This window comes from Euprymna scolopes, chromosome 20 (assembly GCF_053919585.1).
Source record: "Euprymna scolopes isolate OS-2025 chromosome 20, ASM5391958v1, whole genome shotgun sequence".
Taxonomy (NCBI): Eukaryota; Metazoa; Mollusca; class Cephalopoda; order Sepiida; family Sepiolidae; genus Euprymna; species Euprymna scolopes.
In genome coordinates, this window is record NC_136501.1 from 87,789,732 (window position 1) to 87,812,231 (window position 22,500).

Here is a 22,500-nt window from a genome sequence, read left to right on the forward strand (position 1 = left end):
CTCGGGCGTAGCGTAAACAAAGGCTACGTATGTGAAATGGAAAATAGGGGGTTATTACCATGCAAAAGAAATCAAACAAAAAGCTTTTTAGCCAAGAACACACACAGAAAAAAAAATAGCATCCATTTTTTTTCTATCGAATTCATTTGCTGTTTTTATTGAAAACTATTTCACCCCGGAATTTTTGATAAAATTTTCCATTAAGGCCCGTGCGTCTCACGTTCGTATATAACAAACTTTTTTTTTGTAGATTTCGGTGTGCTAAAAACGAATCTGCAAACCGTTTCCGTCGCAAAAAAAAAAAAATAGTTTTTATGATATGAAGAAATTACTCTTTCGAAAAGTAGGTGATCACTTTTCCATGTAAATTTAACTTAAAATGAGCACCCACTTTCTAGCCTCCTTAGAGAGGGGGGATTTTTTCCCATGTTTATTGGCTAAACAGCCTTCGGCTGTGAAATGGAAAATAGTGCCAGAGTTCAGGGGTTATTACCATGTAAAATAAATCAAACAAAAAACCTTTTTAGCCAAGAAACACGCAGAAAAATGCCCCTCTCTCAGGTGGCCAGAAAGTGGGTTCTCATTCTAAGTAAAATTTAGATTGAAAAGTCATAACCCACTTTTTGAAAAAGTAATTTCTTCATATGAAAACTTTCTTTTTGCGACGGAAACGGTTTGCAGATTCGTTTTTAGCTCACCGAAATCTACAATAAAATATTTCGTTATATACGAATGTGAGACGGGCCTTAAAGTAAAATAATACCGGATTTTTGGGGGCAGATTTGCCGTTTAGTTGTACAAATATCCTCAAACCAGGTAATCACTAAAAGGGACTCTTAAAAGTCGCCACCTGTATCGAGCAAAAGTTTAAAACCACCGATTATATGTCAGCCTACGTCACGGTAACATATATTGAGTGAGTTCCTAACAGTATTTTGTATAGTTTTTTAGTTTAAACTTATTTTACCGAAATTTCTCCAAATTTAACATGTTCGATACAGTCTGCCGCCATTTGTATTTTTCAAATATACCGATAAACACTGCATGTTTTTGAGCCAATTAAACATTATACATTACATAAAAACACTAAAATATTATCCAGTTAGGTAGAACATTTACTTTTCTTGCTTTTGATAACATTTATTTGTTATATATTTATTTTTTGACAACTTCTTTGTATCTGCGTTTAGTAATACAAACACTTTTCATTTAATGTAACGTTTAGTCGGCTCGAAAAACAGTGTTTATCGGTGTATTTGAAAGATACAAATAGTGGCGGACACTGTTGATTACGTTAAGTTTGATAAAGTGAGTTAAAACTAAAATACTATACAAAACAGTGTCAGAAACCCACCGATTATATCAGCCTATGTCATGGTAACATATATTCGTTGGGTTTCTGACACTGTTTTGTATAGTTTTTAGTTTTCAACTTACTTTCCCAAACTTAACGTATTCAACAGAATCCGCGACCATTTCTGTTTTTCGAACCAATTAAACATTTTACATTACATAAAAACACTAAACAATTATCCAGTTGGGTAGAAACGTAACTTACCTTACCTTTGCTTTCATTTATTTGTTTTTGGACAACTTTTTCGAATCTGTGTATAGTAAACCCCCCCCCCCATCACCCAAATATTAATTACTAACTCACATTTTTGTATACAGAAAACAAACAACAAAACAAAACATTTAGCGTTTCAACATTTTTGCTACGTTCGGCTTCATCCACTGACTGTTGGTCGAGCCCAAGCCATGATTGACGGAAACTCCTGAGGATCCGGATAAAATTCTGCAAGAGTACCATTTTTTTTTTTTTCATTTTCGCCTTCTTTTTTACTTTTTGGAGTGAATTGCTGTACTAAGAATATAAGAAACATGCATTTTCTCTTTTTATTAGATTTTTCCATTACACCAAATTGAGCCAGTGCAACACGTAGCAGGGTACAGCTAGTGTATATGTATATATATTGGCTGTATGCCAGACTTGGTATCAGAAGCAGGTGCTTGGGTACTGGATCGAATTTTGTAGGACGTATTGCGTTCTCATTGTAAGGACTTAGCTGTTAAGAAATTCTCTAATTTTGGCGTGAGAAACCAACCATGAATATGATACAGATCCTCTACTTTACTGTAATCATTGGTGTAACTTTCTGCCATCTTGAAATCTCATTACTATAATATTTTGTTTACATTTTTTTTATTCATGTGTTCCTTTGCGTCGATGAAAATTAGTATGAATGTTCTGTTAGACATTTTAAATCTTTGGCCACTACTTTATTTACGGTTTACCGCATCGTATGTATTAATCTACCCCATGGCTGTTGTTTGGTCAGTCGTGAGGTTTTACGACATGTCAACTCGCGTCATGGCGTTTTCCGCGAAAACGAATCGACATCAAATAACCTGAAAAGGGTACATATGCCGTAAAGCAAAACAACAAAGCCAAACTCCATGAATACATGAAAGTATCAACTGTTTAAAGCTTGAAAACTTTTCTCCAAAATTACTAGATTCGGTATTAAATAATCCATAAAGGGTTGATATGTCGTAAAACAAAAACATTTAGACAATTAAACTGTGTGTGTGTGTGTGTGTGTGTGTGTGCGTGTGTGTGTATGTGTGTGTCAGTCTGTATGTCTATGTCTCGGCTTGTGCTGTGTGTACATCTGTATGTTTGTCTGTCGATGTGTGTATGCATATTAGCAAACGTATGTGTGTTCAAATGTATAGGCGTGTCTCTCTCTTAGCCTCCTTCTCCCTTTCTCTCTCGTTCTGCGAAGTTGAGAGTGTAGAAATGATTTTATGCTTAAACGATCACGGTAAGTCTGGTTTGTCGGTCATGAAATTTGAAAATTAAATTGAAAGAAGAAACGAATACGTCGCTCTGGGCGTGGCCAACTGTATAAATAGGGACCTTTACATTAAGAGCTCTGTCATTTTCTATTAAAAAAGATGGATGGGCACACACACACACACACACACACACACACACACACACACACACACACACACACACACACACGTGGTTACAAAACATTAACGGTTATAACCCGCGTCTTCTTCTAGCCGCAGACGAAACTATTTTAATTTGTTAAAGGGAAGTGAAAAGGCAAATAGCAAATCTATGTATATATATAGAAGCGAAAATGTGTGTATGTATGTATGTATGTATGTATGTATGTATGTGTGTTCGCTTTTTGTGTATGCCTACAAAAGGCTTTTATCGCCGTCATTCTAGGTTGGCTCGCTCCTTCTTAAAACTTTTTATATGCTGTCAAAATAATAATATCTACGACTAAGGAACTCTAGTCGCAGCTATCTTTAATTTACCCGACTTTTACAAGCTATTTTCGAGATATTTTTTGATCGCTGCGTAGCGGGGAAAACAGGAACTGGCTTCCAGCGCAAAACTAGGTCAAACATCACGCGACTTAACGTTCTCGCACTTGTTAATTTCACTTTATAAACGTCAACTTAACACACTCATCAATTCATCTGTTTCCGTGGTCAAGATGGTTAGGTCGCAGTTTTATTTTCCATTTCCTTTCCACCTCCGCGTCAAAAGTTCGGCCTACCTTTCTACAAAAACTTTTTTTTTCTTTTACATCTCCAAACACCCGGCCAACGTTTTCTTTTTCTGTTTTTTTTTTAAAGGATTGTTTTGATCTACACGACCCCTAACGCACACACACACACCTCCAAACACCCAGGCAACGCCGGGTAACCCCCGCTAGTCACATAATAAGAAAGAAAATATTAGATTCCATTGAGCATATTTGTCCTCCGACAAAAGAGGGATTGGACCTAGTAATTCACTCTTCTGTTCGTTTGTTTGAACTTTTCTACATAATCACGCCTTTGATTATTTTGAAATTTTGCACAAACATTAGTAATGATAAAAGTAAATTTTTGCAAGAATGGATTTTCCGGGATAACTCTGGTTGCTCACACCTCATTGGGGGCATTATAGGTATAAAATTGCTTCCAAATCGTTCATCCGTTAATTTGTTCGCACAATTTTTTACTTGTGGAGAAGGGCCCCGTGTGTTCGGCTTGTTTCCACTAAGTCTGTTCTTTACAGACCTTTTCATCATCAGTTACAGAACCAATGCCGGGAGAGATTGAATTATGTTTATATATATATATATATATATATATATATATATATATATATATATATATATATATATATATATATATGTGTGTGTGTGTGTGTGTATACACAGATATATGTATATATACACAGATATATATACGCATATACATATATATACATAGATATGAAGGCTTCCATCAGTCTTGACAGACTATGGATACCCACTGTAAGGGTGCCTGCGCGTGAAATTTGTGTGGCAAGACTTGCGCAACCTCTAACCACGCCTCTCCTGAGTCAACATTGTTGCATACCAGTGGCAAGTTGAGGTACAAGACGACTGGAAACAATGCCGAGATAAGCGGAGAGCACATACAGCGCCTAGAATAGAAGAACAGCTGACAACGCTGAGTGAATAAAAAATCTTCCTAATCAATTTGTATGTTGACACATCTTTTAACTGATTCGTTGTAGCTCGTTTGTGGTGTGAACCCAGTGTTTAACATGCCCCCCCCCCCTAAAGAGAAAAATCCAGGGAGGGGTCAGATCCGGTGAGCGTGGACAGTACTCGATACTTCTTCTTCATCCTAACTATCTCTTTCACAGGTGACTATCAAGATATGCTCTTTCATCATGATGATAGTGGGGAAGTGCTCCATCCTGCCGGAAGTGCCATTCTTTATTTCTAAACATCTCATGGCGTGTTCATCAAGCACGTTGAGATAATTTAAAGAATGTATGCATTTTATTGGGACACCGTGTATATCAATCACATTTCCAATTGTTTCTGCACTCTATTCTCTAGATTTAGTCCCCAGCAAATCCTGATCCCTAGCGAATACTGGTATCCAGTAAATATTGGTTGTTTTAAGACCTTGGTTTTTGATCACAAGGTCAAGGCTGCTACTTGGTCTACGAAATTGCAAGTAGCAGCCATGTTGATTTTTTACTCATTCAATGTTTACACATTTTAATCGTGCATTTCTCGAGTTTTTACACGAAATGACTCCTCATGTAAATAATGTTTAAGATAAGAAACATTTTTAATGTCTTACTTTTCTCATATGACCTGCAAAACCTATTTAGCGACATTACCCTTCAATGATTCTATGTGCACAGTTTTGCAAACACATACTTTTTTTGCCTTTGATTAACCTAATGCGTGTGATTCGGTTTAAATACGCACGTGTATGAATATGCAAACAAATAGATCCACGTTGATGAGCTATTGTAATCGTAAACTCATATGTCACCTTCAGAAAAAAAGGTTAATTGCTTTCTGCTGGACCCCCCTCTCTCCCATTCGTAATTATTAAATATCGATTTCACATAATTACTCAGCAATTTTATACATTAACTGCAATAAGGTCCATATTCAAGTTCTACATTTTATAGTGAGCATGTGGTTCGGCTTCTTTCGAAACGGGCGGTCACCGTTTTTCTTGTGTTACATCTATTATATCAAGAGCAGTTTTCTGTGTGTATGCGTGCTACTATTTCCAGCTAAAAGTAAAAAAGTATGAAACAAACACACATAAAGTTAATATATTCTTGATTGGCGGTGTTCCGGATGAATAATATGTAAAAGGTAAAAGAAACTATTCATTCTCTGAGGGTCAACTTTTCCCTACAAGTAAACCCTGACTAAATATTCAAAATCACATAGTAATTGAAGCCACCAAAAGATTTCCTTAGTATAGCTAACCCACACTATCTTTTACGATTACGAGGAATAGTGCATTTTATCCAAGTGATGTTTCTCAAGTAACTGCACGAAGTGGGATATTCCACCAGACTAGTGAATTCTTGTCCTGGAATCTAGTAAGACCAAGAGACCACAAGAAAAAAATATAATGTAATATTTTAATGGTTAACTGTGGAGAAGAAAAATTATGTTCTCATGTGTTTGAGAGGTAAGGGAGAACTTTAAAAGGGGCGCAGTGGATAGAGATGTGGAATATCTACGATTCCATGTAAGCATTGTCTGGAGGTAACAGTTTCAATCCCACCCATAGCTGGTCAGAGGATTAGATGACCAAATCGTGGTGAGATGACAACATCTATGTAAGGCAGTAATTGCTGTGGATGTAGTTGGCGGATTCGACATTCCTATCCCGTCGCGGTTAACCTGACGAAGGCCAGAGGAATAATTCGGCCGAAACGTCGTAAAAACAACAACTAAAAGATGAGGATAATGGTGCAAATAATTAAATAAAAAAAAATTATACAAATTACTCATCTCAAAAAATAATTCCAAATTAATTCAGTTTAATGGAATATTCGAATATCTATGCATCTTATATAGAGATCAAGTGTTAGCCCCTAGGAAGGCCCTGCCCCTCGGAGTTTTGAGAACTTCGACTGAAGTAAAATGAAACCAAAAAGAAATATAATATAGGATACATAATTATGATTTATTAAAATCAAATCATCTAGTTCTACGAAAACGACTTCATTATAAAGAATCACTTAAAATAAAATCAGCAAAGAGATTGTGATTAAATGCTCCCAAAATTGGTACAAACCTGTTCTTTCAGCAGATTTTAGTGTCCGGTGTCAAAAGAAAAGAAAAATGGCTGTGGCTTCTCTTTATACTATGGCGATCTTGTCACCTCATATGCAAATGAGATGTTTCTGATTTAAATAAAAAAGCCTGATTTTTCAGAAACTGACTTGATTTGAATTTGGATGATGGAGTAAACAAGTTTTGAAAGCAGTGTGTCAAGTTTGGGAGTTTGGGAGTTTTGACAGAAAAGTGTCGAACTTGGAGTAGTGAGTTTTATTTCATCAACTTATGTCTATAATATTTTCTCACCTGATGATTTGTGTGATGGCAACATCGGCTACATGCACAATCATTTAAGGGTTAATTCCTGGTGGTCGAGGTGAAGAGCGGTAGACTACAAAGCCAAAATTGACTTGCACAGATGATTGCGTAAGCATGAGACACTAGTGTCTATAAGTATTAAAAAATAATATTTATGAAAAAATATGTGAGTGTGTATGTGCATATACGTATATATATATGTGTGTGTGTGTGTGTATCTACATATATTTATACATATATATATATATATATATATAGAGAGAGAGAGAGAGAGAGAGAGAAAGAGAGAGAAAGAGGGAGAGGGGGGAACGAGAGAAAGAGAGGGAGATGACTTGTCAAGGTAAAAAAGATTAAATATGATATATGAAATGGGTAAAAATCAAAAAGAAAGACCACGTTCATTGTCTCATACATAATTAATAGAACATGTATGGTCAGGGTAAACAAAGACAGATAGAAAAGAAAGAGAGAGAGAGAGAGAGAGAGAGAGAGAGAATGTGCGTGATATGTAAGTAGATATGGTTTACTTTGTTGAAGTTCTGGAAGCCTTTCATCATCATCATCATCATCATCATCATCATCATCATCATCATCAGTTTAATGTTCGTTTCATATGCTGCCATATGTTGGACCTCTTTTAAAAATTGACTTCCAAACTAACCTATCTCTGGCCAGGTCTTTATGCATCTCTCTTTTTCGAAAAGTTATTCTTATCAAAGTGACCCGACTACCTCAACTGTTCTACATCCATAAACCTAGAAACTCTTATACATTCTTTAAATGTTACTAATGTCATTGCATTGCAAAAAAAAAAAAAAAAATGAATAAACATAATTTGATATTTAAGGTTATTAACAAAATTCGGATTAGGAATGTAAACAAAAAAAAACGGTACTTGTACAGTTTAATCAAGACATTAAAAAATGAAAATATCGAAAAAAAAAAAAAGGTTATATTGTACGGTCTTCGAAAAAAAAATTCACCTAATTTGATTCTATATGATTTATAACAGCCGTGAATATAAAATGTGAATTTCCAATTTATTTCGTTTATTTTTAATTCATGGGATAAAAGATAAGTGGGTTTTTTTTCCTCTTTTTTTTTACACTAAAAATCTATTCTTAAAAAGAAAACACGTGTGTGATTTCTGAGAACCGTAAACACAATAATTCAATTCGAAGAAACCTAATCACAAGAACCCCCCCCCCGATTTTCCAGTATTTAATTGGCAGTCCCTAATGATTATAAACTTATGATCACAAAAAAAAACAACAACAACAACAACAAATAATAATAATAATAATTCCGGTATTTAATTATTAATTGTTATCCACTTATGTTTCTGTTCTATTTTTAAAAATCGAATTTTAAGTTAAATTCGAATTTTACCAGATCTTGTTTTATTGAATTATTAGGTGGAAGTATGACTTTGTATTTAAATAGAATTTTCATTGATGTTTTGTATTTAAATAGAATTTTCATTGATGTTTTGTATTTAAATAGAATTTTCATTGATGTTTTGTATTTAAATAGAATTTTTGTGGGTCTGCCATGTCATTAAAAAGAGTTTTAAACTTAAATATGACAGATCAACGCAATTTCTATTTTACACTTAATTGTGACGACCCCCCTCCCCCCCCCCCAAAAAAAAAATTCTATTTCAAATTTAATTGTGATGGACTTGATAAAATTATATCTCAAACTTAAATGAGAAGATGGTCACTTTTTGAAGACACTTATTTTTTTAAATAAAATGTTTTCAAAACGTGTGACCATATTCTCATTTAAACTTCCGTTCGACAACCGGAGCATAACACACGTGGTTCTACCAAGCAAGACGAACTTTGCTATTCCCTTCTACTCCGAGGATTAGTTTCACCATAACCCCAAAATGAGGAAAAGAAAAAAAAGGGTGAAAAAAGAAGAAAAAAAAAAGACTCTCAGACTGGACTATCTACCCTGATGAGACTATTTTTTAGCGAAATATCGGCAAAAAAAAAAAATAAAATAAAAAAATAAAAAATAATTTTAAAAAAATAAATAAAAATGATTTTATCATTATATTCGACACTTCTCAAAATGTTTAATTTAAATTTTAAACTTAATTGTGACGGACGAAAAACAATTTATTTCATACTTAAATGTGACAGACCAATAAAAAAAGAAAGAAAAAATTCTATTTACAACTTAATTATGACAATTAAAAAAGAAACACTATCTGTTTCATGTTGTTAATAAACATAGAACGCTCGTTCAGTGAAACGCATGTATTGGGGCAAGAAGCGGATTATAAAGAACGGGAAAGAGGTCAGCGTTAATCCCTCGTGTCTGAAGAGAAGTTGGCTAAAGAATATCGTGAGAGATCGAGATAATCTTGTGCCTGGATTATATCAAAGTTGCTATTTACTTTGCCTCCCCACGGGACAGAGTTAGACACCAGGGGCGTTTTTTTTTTAACATGGAGAAAAGGAACAAAAATAAAAATTGCTTCAGCCGTGAAGGATTTCTCCTCCACTAACTGAGAACAAGAAATTTAAGTGTAGCATCTGAGGAACAGATACTACCTTTTGATCTTGGATTATATTAAAGTTACTCGCACGTGTGGCGTCGCTGAGGAATTCTATGCTGCCAATACTTGCAAGCAAACAGTGTGAGAAAAAAAAATCGTGTTTTTACAATTATACGTTCAGCAATCGTTTTTCAAACATTTAACAAAAATTGTGCTTCGCCAGTGTGCGTATTTGTTATTGACATAGATATATTACTGAGGTATTCAGTATTTGTCCAGAATTCCTCCTATATTAAAAAAAAAAAATAAAATAAAGAAAACCCCGTTTTATGCACCTACATGTATGTGACAGAAAGAAAATATCGTACACCAAAAATCACGTAGATTGATCAAGTAAACTTATTTTTAAATAAGAATTTCAAATTTTATGGCTAATCTACATGCGACGATCTCCCTACGCACAGAAATCACTTTTCAAACATTTAACAAACTAGGGCACGGTACCCCCTGTCAAAAATTACGGAAGAATATGCTTCGCCCGTGTTTTTACTTATTTAGATACTAGAAGAGAGACCCGGTGTTGCCCGGGATTGAATGAGGATCAACCAATGTTTTACACTCCCATATTTTATTGTCATCGAAATCAGTGAAATCGGCCATTTTTTAATCAAACTAATTAATTGTCTACTCTAGTTGGGGACCCACCGTGGTGTACCGGGAGGAAGCTCACATTTCTCCCTGCAGTGACTTAGTCCACAGTACACCGTAGTTGCACTGTATAGAACCTACTGCTGAATTTATAAATAATTTCCATATAATGGCTTGAATTGAAGTTTAAAATGCAAAAGTCAAGTATCATGCTTCAATTGTATTTCAAACAGAACATTTATTTTGAATGTGCCCCTGTCATATCAAAGAATCTACTGTTGATTTTATATGTCAGGCCTTTCGGCTTGTGATGTTAGACTGTATAAAGCGTTAACTTTAGTCAAAATCGCCTGTTCCTTCTTTCATCGAATTTTATCGATTATCGATTACTTATCGAAGATATTCCGATACAAACTTATCTAAGAACACTGCAAGGCACTTGTGTGAAGTTTCAAAGAAATCGGCCATAGAGAACTCTCTCTCTCTCTCTCTCTCTCTCTCTCTCTCTCTCATTATGTCAGGTTGGGTCATGATCGGTCCAGTGATGTGGGTTGTAAGAGAGTTGTTTGTACACACACACACACACACACACACACACACACACACACACACACACACACACACAATACTACTTTATATATAGAGAAGATATATCTGCATCATGGCTCTTCAGAGCATCTAGATAAGCAAATTCCTCAAGTTAATTGTCGGCACCTCTAACCTTCAAGATATTATCCGATACATGCTGAATGCAAGCAAAATCTTGATGTAAAGTCAGTGTAAACATTGTTAAGTACCTGAGAGCTCGAATTGTTTTTCTTCCAATGATTTAAACAAATACTTAAACACACACACACACACACACACACACACACACACACACACACACACACACACACACACACACACACACACATATATATATAGAGAGAGATTATAGATATAATTTCTATCTTTGGAGAAAAATGTGGCGTTTGTCTCGACTATTAAGCACTTTAAAGAAAACGAGGGAAGCAAAAAATCCCCGGGATTAACCCACGTGATTATTATTCATGGAACAGTGGAATTAATTTCCTTTATTCGATATTTCCATACATAGATTAACAATATCACGATTTGAATTTTAGAGATACACTAAAAAATACCCGTCATAGGACAGGTAAAATTAATTCCTTGAACAAGACAATTTTGCACCACCTGTATATTCCATTACGAAGATTAAAATTAAAATATTATATTAAACCTTATGTCTAGAATTCTTATTCCAATTTTAAGCCCCAATTTTTGTTTTTGATGAATTCAAATGAACAAGTTTTTTTTAATCAACTGCATATCAACAAGGAAAATAAATATTTCATGCCCGAATTTGAGAACAATACTTGAACTCTGAAAAAAAACAAAAAAAAAACAAAAAAAAAACAAAAACAAAACATAATGCAAAAAGAAAAACAAGTAGTCAAGAACGTGATAAAAACGTATCACTTTATCGGGGATTAATCATGAAACTCCGGCTTAATTTGTTAAGTAATTTAACTCATTGTGCCTCGACATCGCTTTTTTTTTTTTTTTTTTACCTTGACATAAAAATCAAGAGTCTGAATCATTCTTGTAATGACCTTTTTCCTGGCAATTGTGGCATGATGCTGATCTTGTGCAGTTGTACGAAGTTCACGCTCCCAGACCTTGCCTCCTCTCTTTGAGAAGGGGTTAGTTTTATTGCTAATCGAGGCGCCCGTAGCAGAAAATGTCAAGCATTTTTTTCGGGCCAGAGTATTCCTCCTCGGGGGGTGGGGGGTCTGGCTTTTCAATCCCACATTCCAACTCTTGTGTCACATGTACATGCTGTGAGAGAAGGATAAATGCAATCATATAAGAAGCGAGAAAATAGCAAAAGATAACTCACGCGAAAGTGGTTGCTATCATGCGGATCTGAGTCGTTTCGGCTTTGACGGTGGGCAACAAAATCCGCGTCGACAATTGCATCAGAAATCGGGCGTTGCGAAACATCTTGGCTTCAATTGGTACTGAACCCCCTTCAGCGTAAGGCTAAAATAATAATTTAAAAAATGTGTCAGCAGTTTGAAGAGTTTGGATGCAAAATGCGACTAACAGCATTTACAAAATTAGGAAGCTATCGTTACAAAAAAGTGTTGTATTTCAAACATTCACCAATTACATAATTTTAGACCGGCATGATTTCCTTTTTTTTCATTCAAATAAAATAAGGTTTTGATTGAATTTTAGATTTAATTCCTTCGCCCTTTTATTACTTAGTACCTTTATTTAAACAAATGGGATTTATCGCGTTTTGCAAACAAACGCTTCATGTATTTGTTATTTCATATGCATTTTATATGCCGAGACTTCATCTCTCTCCCCCTCTCCCTCTCCCTCTCTCTCTCCCCTCCCTCTCTCTCTCTCTCTGTGTTTATCTATTATTTTATATAGCTACATAAAATGTTATAAGAAGATATATTATGGTATCGATTTTCAGTATTTATTTCGACAGTGCTCAATCCGTGAGTAGAGCTAGACAGTAAGTTATGAAAATACATTTATTGCAATTGTCAGGGACTAAGTGCATGGAATTTGTGTTAACGCGAATGAAATGCACTTAGCCTGATGATTACCTACGGGAATGAAACACGGATGCCCCGTGTAGGTAAATTGCTATAAAAATATTTTCATAACTTTCTTTTTTCTATCTAGAGATAAAAGAAATTCGCCAAATGTATTAACGTTTTCAACCCACATGGGTCGTCTTCAGGTACTATGGTATAGTGACTGTTCAATGGTGAATTAACTGGTCAGATGATGCGCCTATAAACATTTAAATATGCCGCCCCAGCCCCCATACTCGATCTGGTGGTTGATGTTCCGGTTTTTTTTTTTTTTCGTTTTTTTTTTTGGCTCGAATGAACAATGCCTCAAGGATGGGTAGGCTCAGGTCGCAATGTGATACGGCCAGCATGGTCATGTTTTCTGTAAAAAGTTTTCTAAATTCTTTCTAGGGTTTCTTATGTGCTGTCTTATGTGTTGATGGATTGCGCTTAAAAGAGACGGCGGAAAATTGTGATACCAGTCATGTGTGCTTTCTTTAGATACACATTCTTCTAATGGCCATTTAATAGGCATACTCAGATTTTTATAGGCGCATCATCTGACCAATCAATTCACAAATGAATAGTCAGTATATCACAGTATGTGAAGATAACACACGTGAGTTGAAAACGTTAGTACGTTTTGCGAATTTCTCTACTTTCTCGCACAAAACAGGAGAAAGTTAGTCCACTATATTGAAAAAAAGGGATATACAGAGTTTAGCGCTGATATTCCACCAGGCTTGTATAAATGAAAAACTTCTGCCCAATTATACATATATATATATATATATATATATATATATATATATATATATATATATATATATATATATATATATCCGGTCTCAATAAAATTTGGGACCGCTAAATGAGGTTTCTTTTCATAAAATCTAAGCAAACCAAAGACATTTTCTCACAAGGCAGAGTGAGTATGTACGGTGGAAGAACGGCTTAGCATTCGCCACTAGGAGTTAGTTTTTGTTTCCGTAATGCCTTTTATTTATTTATTTATTTTTTTAGCTTCCACATATTTCAATTTTCAACATATATTTAATTCCATTTTTCGAGCACGCATATGCGCAGGTGTAGACATGGCTGCGTTACCCTAACCCCTTCACAAACCCTATATACTATAGTACCCCTCTCTGAAGATATTCGGGATTAAGTTTTTTTATTTATTATTATTATTATTATTATTATTATTAGTAGTAGTAGTAGTAGTAGTAGTAGTAGTAGAAGTAGTATTAGTAGAAATAGTAGTAGTAACAGTACTACTACTACTACTACTATTACTATTCTTCTTCTTTTTATTATTATTATTATTACTATTATTATTGTTGTTTTTACTGTTATTTAACTCCTCGTTTAAGCATTGCAATTCATCTAACTTTCAGTTTTATTTTCAACATTAAATGTTATAATCCTCTGATTTCTCTAACCGGCATATCGAGTTTATAATTTTTGTGATGCCTTCTAATTTAAAAACAATGCTTTTCGTCTATATCTGCCACTTTATGTATGTATGTATGTATGTATGTATGTATGTATGTATGTACGTATGTGTGTATATGTTGTATGTACCTATTTACAGTGCCTCCCCACGGGACAGAGTTAGACACCAGGGTCATTTTTTAACGTGGAGAAAAGGTACAAAAGTAAAAATTGTCTCAGTCGTGAAGGATTTCTCCTCCACTGAAAGAGAACGAGAAATGGAAGTGCCGCATCTGAAGAACAGATATTATAGGAGTGTGCATGTGTTTGGGAAAAGAAAGAAAAAGAACAGTTCGAATATTTTAATATGTTTGAACAAAAATAGGAAGAAATTAAGTAAATAATAATTAACATAAAAAAGAATATTTTTCGTTTATTTATTTATTTTATTTTATTATTTATTTATTTTTTTAACATTATATGCAGTATATATCAATTAACGAAAGACACTAGAATCTACAGTAAGCGTTTAAAAATGAATAAACGCGCGCGTGTGTGTGTGTGTGTGTGCATGTGTGTGTGTGTGTGTAGGTGTGTGCGTACATGTAGACAATCCAGACAAACAGCGTGCCTTTGACCCCGTCTCACACCTAGAACCAAACTTTTGGTGAGGAGTTTCCACTTAGCTTATCACTTACATCTGCTTATCAATATACAGGTGTATATGTATGTATGTTTATAAACATGTGTGTGTGCGTATCCTGTGTATGTATGGGTACGTGAAGTAGCATATGTGGTAGTGTGTGTGTGTATATGCATGTATGTTCACATATTCGAGGATGTTTGTGGCATGCGTGGGTGTCCAATAACAAGTTTTATGGAAGACTTGGTTTTGAACAGAGGCCACAAAAGTTGCTGACCATTCCAAGTCAAAAATGTTGGAAGGGTCATATTCAAATAGATTCTAACCTTATTGATTATACCCGTGTCCCTCCTGCTGCTAACCCTGCCCGTCCTACACTCATGTTTCCATCATTCACACTGAGGAAGTTCGAAGGATCGGTCGAAAATATGTGCTTTTCAAAGAAACATTCTTGTTTTTTTTTTCAAAAGATTTTTGTATTCTTAAAAGTCAACACATAGAAAATAAATACAGATAAGATTTAAACATTTATATATTTTTCGTATTGATTTTTTATTCATACATATTCAAATATATATATATATATATATATATATATATATATATATATATATATATATATATATATATACTAGACTAACCGTGGCACTTGTGACGTAAAGAAAATAGTTTTTTGTGACATAACAGAAACATTTCCATGAAAGTATATTAAAATGAAAAAACAATATAGATAGATTTCTATGAGTCGTTCTCTTTATAATTGTTTATTTTCGGAAAAATAAAAATTTACAGCCATTGAATTATAAGTGGTTTGCCATACTTATAGGTAAATGTGCACTGAAGAGATACCATAATAATTAAAGTTAAATTCAAATTTTGATATATCTTTTATATATCTTTTAATTTAAATACGAAAAAAAAACAACAACAAACAATTGGGACGCTGAAAACGTACACAGTAAAACAATACGTTTTTTTTTGTCGCATTGATTATTTATTTGTAACGCAATTAAAAAAAGCAACATATTTTCGGGGTTATTTATTTATGTTGTACTGTAGAAGAAAATATATGAATGTTTTTAAGAAAGGTGTATCAAAAAATGGAGAATCAATTTAAAAACGGAAGGCGGTGGGTAAATCGCTGTTGTAAAATGCTCCTATGGTTGTCAACAGGTTAAAGTAGATTTATTTGTAAGAAAATTGCGTTAAAATAACTTAAACGTAATACGGAAATGAACAATATAAAAAAAGCAGAAAGTATTTACAATTGTTTATTTGGATAATTTAAACGCGAAAAAAAAATTGAGACATTGAAAACGTACACAGTAATACAATACATTTTATTGTCGCGTTGATTATTTAGTATAGTTTATATCGTATATATGAAACAGGTCGATGATTATACGTATTATTTGTAATCACGTTTTGCGTTTGCTTCCCATATTTTAAAGTTTTTTATTCAATAAATTTAAGATATTCGCTTTTCTAAGGACGTCCGTTTGTTCGAACGAAACCGGTCCACCGATTTGTGTTTATTTATTTACGCTGTTATGGGTTTATGTTTATGTACGCATGCGCAACCGGAAGTCGTACACCGGATGTTGGGTTACAACATCCGTTACAAGGTCATTTGAGTTTTATAATTATATATATATATATATATATATATATATATATATATATATATATATATATATATATACTAGCAAGGCGCCTGGCATTGCCCGGTCGTAAAATACGCTTAAATATGATATTTTATCAATGCAGATTTCGTATTTATTATTATATTATATTCAACCCAACATATAGTAATGATTTAAAAAGTTACAAAAAAAAATGACCCGTTCGCCACCACCGAGAATCGAAACCAAAACGTTTAGCTTACGATTTATTTTTGCCTCTGTTGTTAATGACTGAGCTATGAAGACATGTTTGCTGCAAGGCTAAAAATTAAAACAAGAACCGATAGCTATTACGTTATGCATGCGTTAGACCTTCACCTGGAAAATTTCATTTTTTACAAATTTTTACACTTTTTTTTACCGATTTTCCCGGGTTAAAACCCAAATATCAAGTTTTGCATAGGTTCCAGTACCTTATATATGAAGTTTCCTGTTTGTGGTCCAAAAACTCTAGGAGGAATTTGGCAGGCAAACATTTTTAAACAAAAATATACACACACAATAAATATATAGAAAGATGTTTGTATTTCCTATAAACTTTTTACGCAAATATTATGCAAGTATAAATCATGTAAAATATCTGCATGAATATAATAACACGTATTAGTTAACTAAAGATGATCAGCATCTAAGAAAATCGGGGAAAAAACTAATAGGAAATTAATTAAAATGAATGTTTAAAAGAATATGCAAATTAGCTAGATCTTTTGCAGATGAATGCAATTCCACGACTAGGACTATGACAACAGCATATTCTTTTCATTGTTTTTACTCTCGAGTATATATCCAACACAGTTAGACACAACCGAGAACCACATCACTCAAAAGCATATAGGATATTAACGGACACACACTCGAGAGTCAAAACAATGAAAAGAATATGCTGATGTCCTAGCTTTATCCACGACCCATATATAACAAAGTTGTATTTTCTTTTCAAATAAATAGAAAAAGTGTTTTAATATTTTTTAAATATATACACAAAAATCCCAAATTTATATATATATATATGTATATATATATATATATATATATATATATATATATATATATATATATATTATTTTTAAAATGTAATTATCCACTGACGCGTGTTTCGTCGTCTACGACTAATCAGAGTGGCTGTATCTAGCGAGATTCGAAATCAGGACCCTACGGTAATGAGCCTAAACCCTTACCCCTGGACCATCTCGCCAACTGTCTGTATATATTGCGATTTACTTAGATGTCGTTTTGTTTATCACGTTTGACACACCGGCTCCCGTCAGATCACCGAAGTTAAGCAACGATGAGCCTGGCCAGTATCAGATGGGTGACCATTTGGGACTTCTAGGTGCTGTATGTGCTCTCCGCTTATCTCGGCATTGTTTCCAGTCATCCTGGACTTCCCATTGCCACTGGACTCAAACAGTACCGATTCAGGAGAGGAGTAGTTGGAAATTGCGTAACCCTTGCCTTACACACGCAGCTGTCCCTACAGGGGGTATCCCGTGTGTTTCGAGACTTTATGGAGGCATCGATATAATGCTAAATCTAGGGTAATCAAACGGCTTTTCCCTATATATTTTAATCACATAAAATACGTATTAAAATATTCATTGTTTTTGAGATTGAGTTATGTTTGGAAAATAAAGTTTCATTTTAATTGTTCTAATGAAACATAATATGCAAAGAATTCATTAAATACTGAATATCTTATTCATTTCCTATCTATCGCTTTCGCCCTCTCACACTGTAATGTTGCTCGACTCTCTTGTTTTTTATACAGTGTCTATTACTTTTGCTTCTGTCATTCTTTCTCTTTCTATTTATTAACAATCGACTGTAATAATGAAAAGACAGAATAAAAAGATTGCAAGAGTCCCTCATAATCAAAAGGAAATATCACCACAAACAACGATACTATTTAACACGGATTTGAAGAAGAGAGAAAAAAAGAAAGAGAGAGAGAGAGAGAGACAAAGTGCGAGAAATAGACAGAGGAGAGAGATGAGGTGTGAGATGCGAGAGAAAGAAAAGGAGGAAGGGAGAGAGAGAGAGAGAGAGAGAGAGAGAGAGAGAGAGAGAGAGAGAGAGAGAGAGAGAGAGAGAGAGAAAATAGTATTTTTGGATTTTGATTTTGATTTTTTTTTAAATAAACTAGCTTTACAAACTTACTTTTTCCGGATTAAAAAAATCTCATGTGAGCTCAAATTTTCTAGTTATTCTCCTGAAGCTGAGTTAATCAACGTTTGTTTCTCCAAGGCCTTTTTTGTATATATTTTAATCACAATGAAAAATATATATCATTTGGTTTATTCAAACTATTCTTCTCATCAAAGTAGTCCGAATAACCCAAATTATCAATCCTCATCTCCAAACTTCAGAAACAACAAAATACATGCTAAAATATTCCTCAATTCTCAGATTAATATTTGAAAAAGAGAACTTCCATTTGAAAGGTTCTAATTAACTGCAATTTACAATTAACTAACCAAGTAAGCCATCTTTAATCTCTGCTCTAATTCGTTGTATATTATTCTTATTTCCGTCTCTCTCTCTCTCTCTCTCTCTCTCTCTCTCTCTCTCTCTCTCTCTCTCTCTCTCTCTCTCTCTCTCTATCTATCTATCTATCTATCTCTTTTTAGCAACAGTACAAATGTAATAAAAAATAATAAAATGACTAAAATAATCCGTTATAAGCAAAAGGGAGTATAAGCACAAGCAATAATACTATAATACATATATACAGGGTGAGTCACGGAGAATGGATGTTTTTAAGGAAAACAAAACTCTGCGAATATTTCAATAAAAATTTAAAATAAATATAGTGAAAAGAAAGCAATGACTTTTAATTTTGTTAATTGGTTTTGCAAACTCTTTTTTCTGATTCAAACAGGTTAACCAGAGCTCAATTGTTGACCTAACGAGTCACATTTTGTTTTCTAGCATTTCTATTTTGGCATATGAGCTACTACTTATTAAGGCTAAAAACTACTTGAGGATGAGTATTAAGGAGATGGACAGATTGACATTTGAATGATGATGAATTTTAAGATTGAAAATAATGAATGAAGTGAATAACATTTGACGACTTATGAGCAAAACTTCATCGATATAATATTTGAAGACGACCATGTTGCATCCCTCAATGAAGCAAGTGTTCCACAGATGGAAACGTTCTGGATAAAAACTCTGCTCATGGAAATGGGAACGGAAGAAGAGATGAAAGTTGTTTGCAGTTGTGATAGGAAAACAAGTTCTTGCTGTGAATGTCTTATAAAAAGGAATCAAAGATTGGAGTGCAGTTGAGAATATTCCATGGAAATAACGATAGAGTAGAAAAAGACTAGAAATATCTTTTAAATAACCAAATTTTGCCCAATCTTAACAATAGTTTCTAATCCTTAAGGTGTAGTCGCACCGGCCACCCAACAAATGTGTTGACCCATATCCTTAAGTAGTTTTTGGTCTTCATAAGTGGTGACTCATTAATAAAAAATTCTATGAACACATATCCCGCGATATCATTGTACCATCTTTGAACAGAGCAGATACTACACTTTGATCACAGCCAAGAAAGTGTATTTTAGTTGGATTTTCATGTTTGATAGAATACCCTCATAGTATATGAGGACGAGTCTCTTTGCATCTTCGCTTGCTTGGAGACTTGGGTAGAAAGTGCCAGTCAAGAATCTCTCTTCACAATCAGCCCGACAGTTCCTGACCCCGTACCTGTTGGACTGAGGTATGCTGCTTGAGTATTACCTTAGAAGTCAACTGTCTCAGTCCTTGCCACCCGGCTTTCGGGTGGGGCAAGTTTATCACTTGTTGCTTGAGACGCCCTTACCGAAGAATGCCGATGGGAATTCCAGGCAATTTTTGCTAGGCTAGAGTGTCCCTCCTTTAGGGGCGCTTTCTAGGTATTCTTATTTGTGTCACATCTTGCTGAGGTGGGCAGCAAGTAAATATCTACCAGTGAAAAAATAATTACTTCCCTCCAAATTATTTCTTTTGCATGTCATCTTTGATGATCGAATAATCCCATCTTGAAAAAACTGGGTGGGGTTCAATAACGTATACACAAAGATGAAATTGCCAGATAGAGATTGAACACTTTCTGGTACTTACTATAGTCGTAACTAAGATACAGGGTATACTTTTCTCACATTTAATATGACCAGATGAATAAAGATGTTTAATTGGACTTAACTAATAGCGATTCGGAGCCAAGAAGCATCGATATATAAGTTACACTATTATTAGTGAACATGAAACATATGTCTGTGGTAATAAAATATTATTTACTAACAGGACCTGTTTCTCGACGTTGCCCGAAAATATTTAAAAGAATGTTAAGTAAAGAAAAAATATTTTTAAATATTCTTTGTGAATTGCTAAATACCTGTGTACCAATGTTGCCCGCTGGAAATATGTCACAAAGATAGAACAAATTCCGTAAGAAAATACCACCCCAAAACTATGATTACCTGGGGCATCATCATATGTGATTCATATAAAATAGTGACTGTGGATAAACTGCTTAAAATTTTTTAACACAGATGTTATGAAATAATTGAAAGCGTAAAGAAATTAATGGTTTGTGAGGTATTTATTACTCAGAGCATGTAATTTAGGAAAAATAACTGAATGTTATCGACGGACTTGTTTTACTGAAACAAAGAAAAATATGATTTTCTGGAGCGAACTAAAAAGTTTTTGTTAGTTATGCAGATAAGTTATCGTGCTGAAATAATAACATGAGTAATTTTGAAATCCATTCTTAACATGGGGAGGGTAGAGTGTTTTGAAACTATTGTGTACTTTCACCTAACAATGTAACAAACAAAAGATACAATAAAATTTGAATTCTGAGCATTTGTTATTGTTTTGATTTTAAGGCACTGCATTTTTTAATGTTTTATTAATGCATATATTTACGTAATTATTTACTGATTCGTTAATCGAAGGAACTTCCCATCCCCCCCAAACTGTCGTTAGTTATTAGGAAAACTGAAATAATAACATTATTATTGTGAAACCCATTCTTAACATGGGGTGTGTAGGGTGTCTTATAACTGTTCCGTACTTTCACCTTACAATGTAAACAAGAAATAAAACCGTAAAACTTGAATCTAAAGCAGCGCAGTTGTTAATGTTTTTTTTAAATGTATAAATGAAAGTAATTATTAACAAATATTAATGTATTGGGAAAATTAATCGAAGCAACCCCCAAAAAAGTACATAAGAAAAAGATACCGTAAAACTTTGAGTTTAAACACTTCATCTTTTAATGTTTTTATTTGTCGTATATATTAAAGTAACTGTTTACTGATTTGTAAATTAATCGAGGCAAAATTCTACCTCGAAAAATAAAGAATCGTTAGTATTGTAACAGAGCGCGTGTGAAAATATCATCAGCAGCAGCACGCGAAGGATAGCTAGCTAGCGAAGATATTAGCAGCAGCAGCAGCCTTTAAAGCACATATGCAAATTAGCAGGAGTGTGCGAGCTTGCGCTACAGGAAAAGGAGAGAATAATACTCCACGTGGTCGAGAGAGAAGTAAAGTGCACGCCGTGCATGTTGGAGGTGTGAAAGTTGAGAGCGAGAAAGCGCTTTTTAATGAGTAATTGAAATTAAGTTATTAGAAATTCTGATGCAGCTGCTAAAGAAAGCGAAGAAATCCCCACCCAAGAAAGTATTCAGTACGGCGGGTAATGGAAGCGTTGTGCACAGATATATGACCCCCCCCGCAATGTTTTACTTTCGTTTCGGCATGACATAAATGCTTTTCGCGAAGCGACTATTTCCACTCGCACAAAGTCTGAAACGTGTAAAAAGGAAATGCGTGAAAACGAATTTACGCGTGTCTTACTTAAGTGAACGAAAAAAAAAGTACAAAAAAACAACTGATAATATGTGTGAGACTTGTTTCGACAGGATAAAAACATTTTTTTTTTATCAAAGTGAAGGAAGACGATGGCACATATTATAATCGTTTACTCCATTTAAAGTGTGTTATTAACGAATGTTTTTATGTTACAAAGCATACAAGTCAGCCGTATTGGTTAAGTGTTT

At 34.1% G+C, this 22,500-nt stretch overlaps 1 protein-coding gene across 1 annotated transcript in view; it reads right to left on the bottom strand.

Annotated features, from left to right (window-relative positions):
• The window catches only part of LOC145241534 (glutamine synthetase-like), a 255,939-nt gene that overhangs the window by 185,521 nt on the left and 47,918 nt on the right, over positions 1-22,500 (bottom strand). Inside the window, exon 2 of the mRNA XM_080104579.1 lies at positions 11,987-12,129. Coding sequence (XP_079960705.1) covers positions 11,987-12,090 — 104 coding nt within the window. The 5' untranslated portion in view covers positions 12,091-12,129. The remainder of the gene's footprint in view (positions 1-11,986; positions 12,130-22,500) is intronic.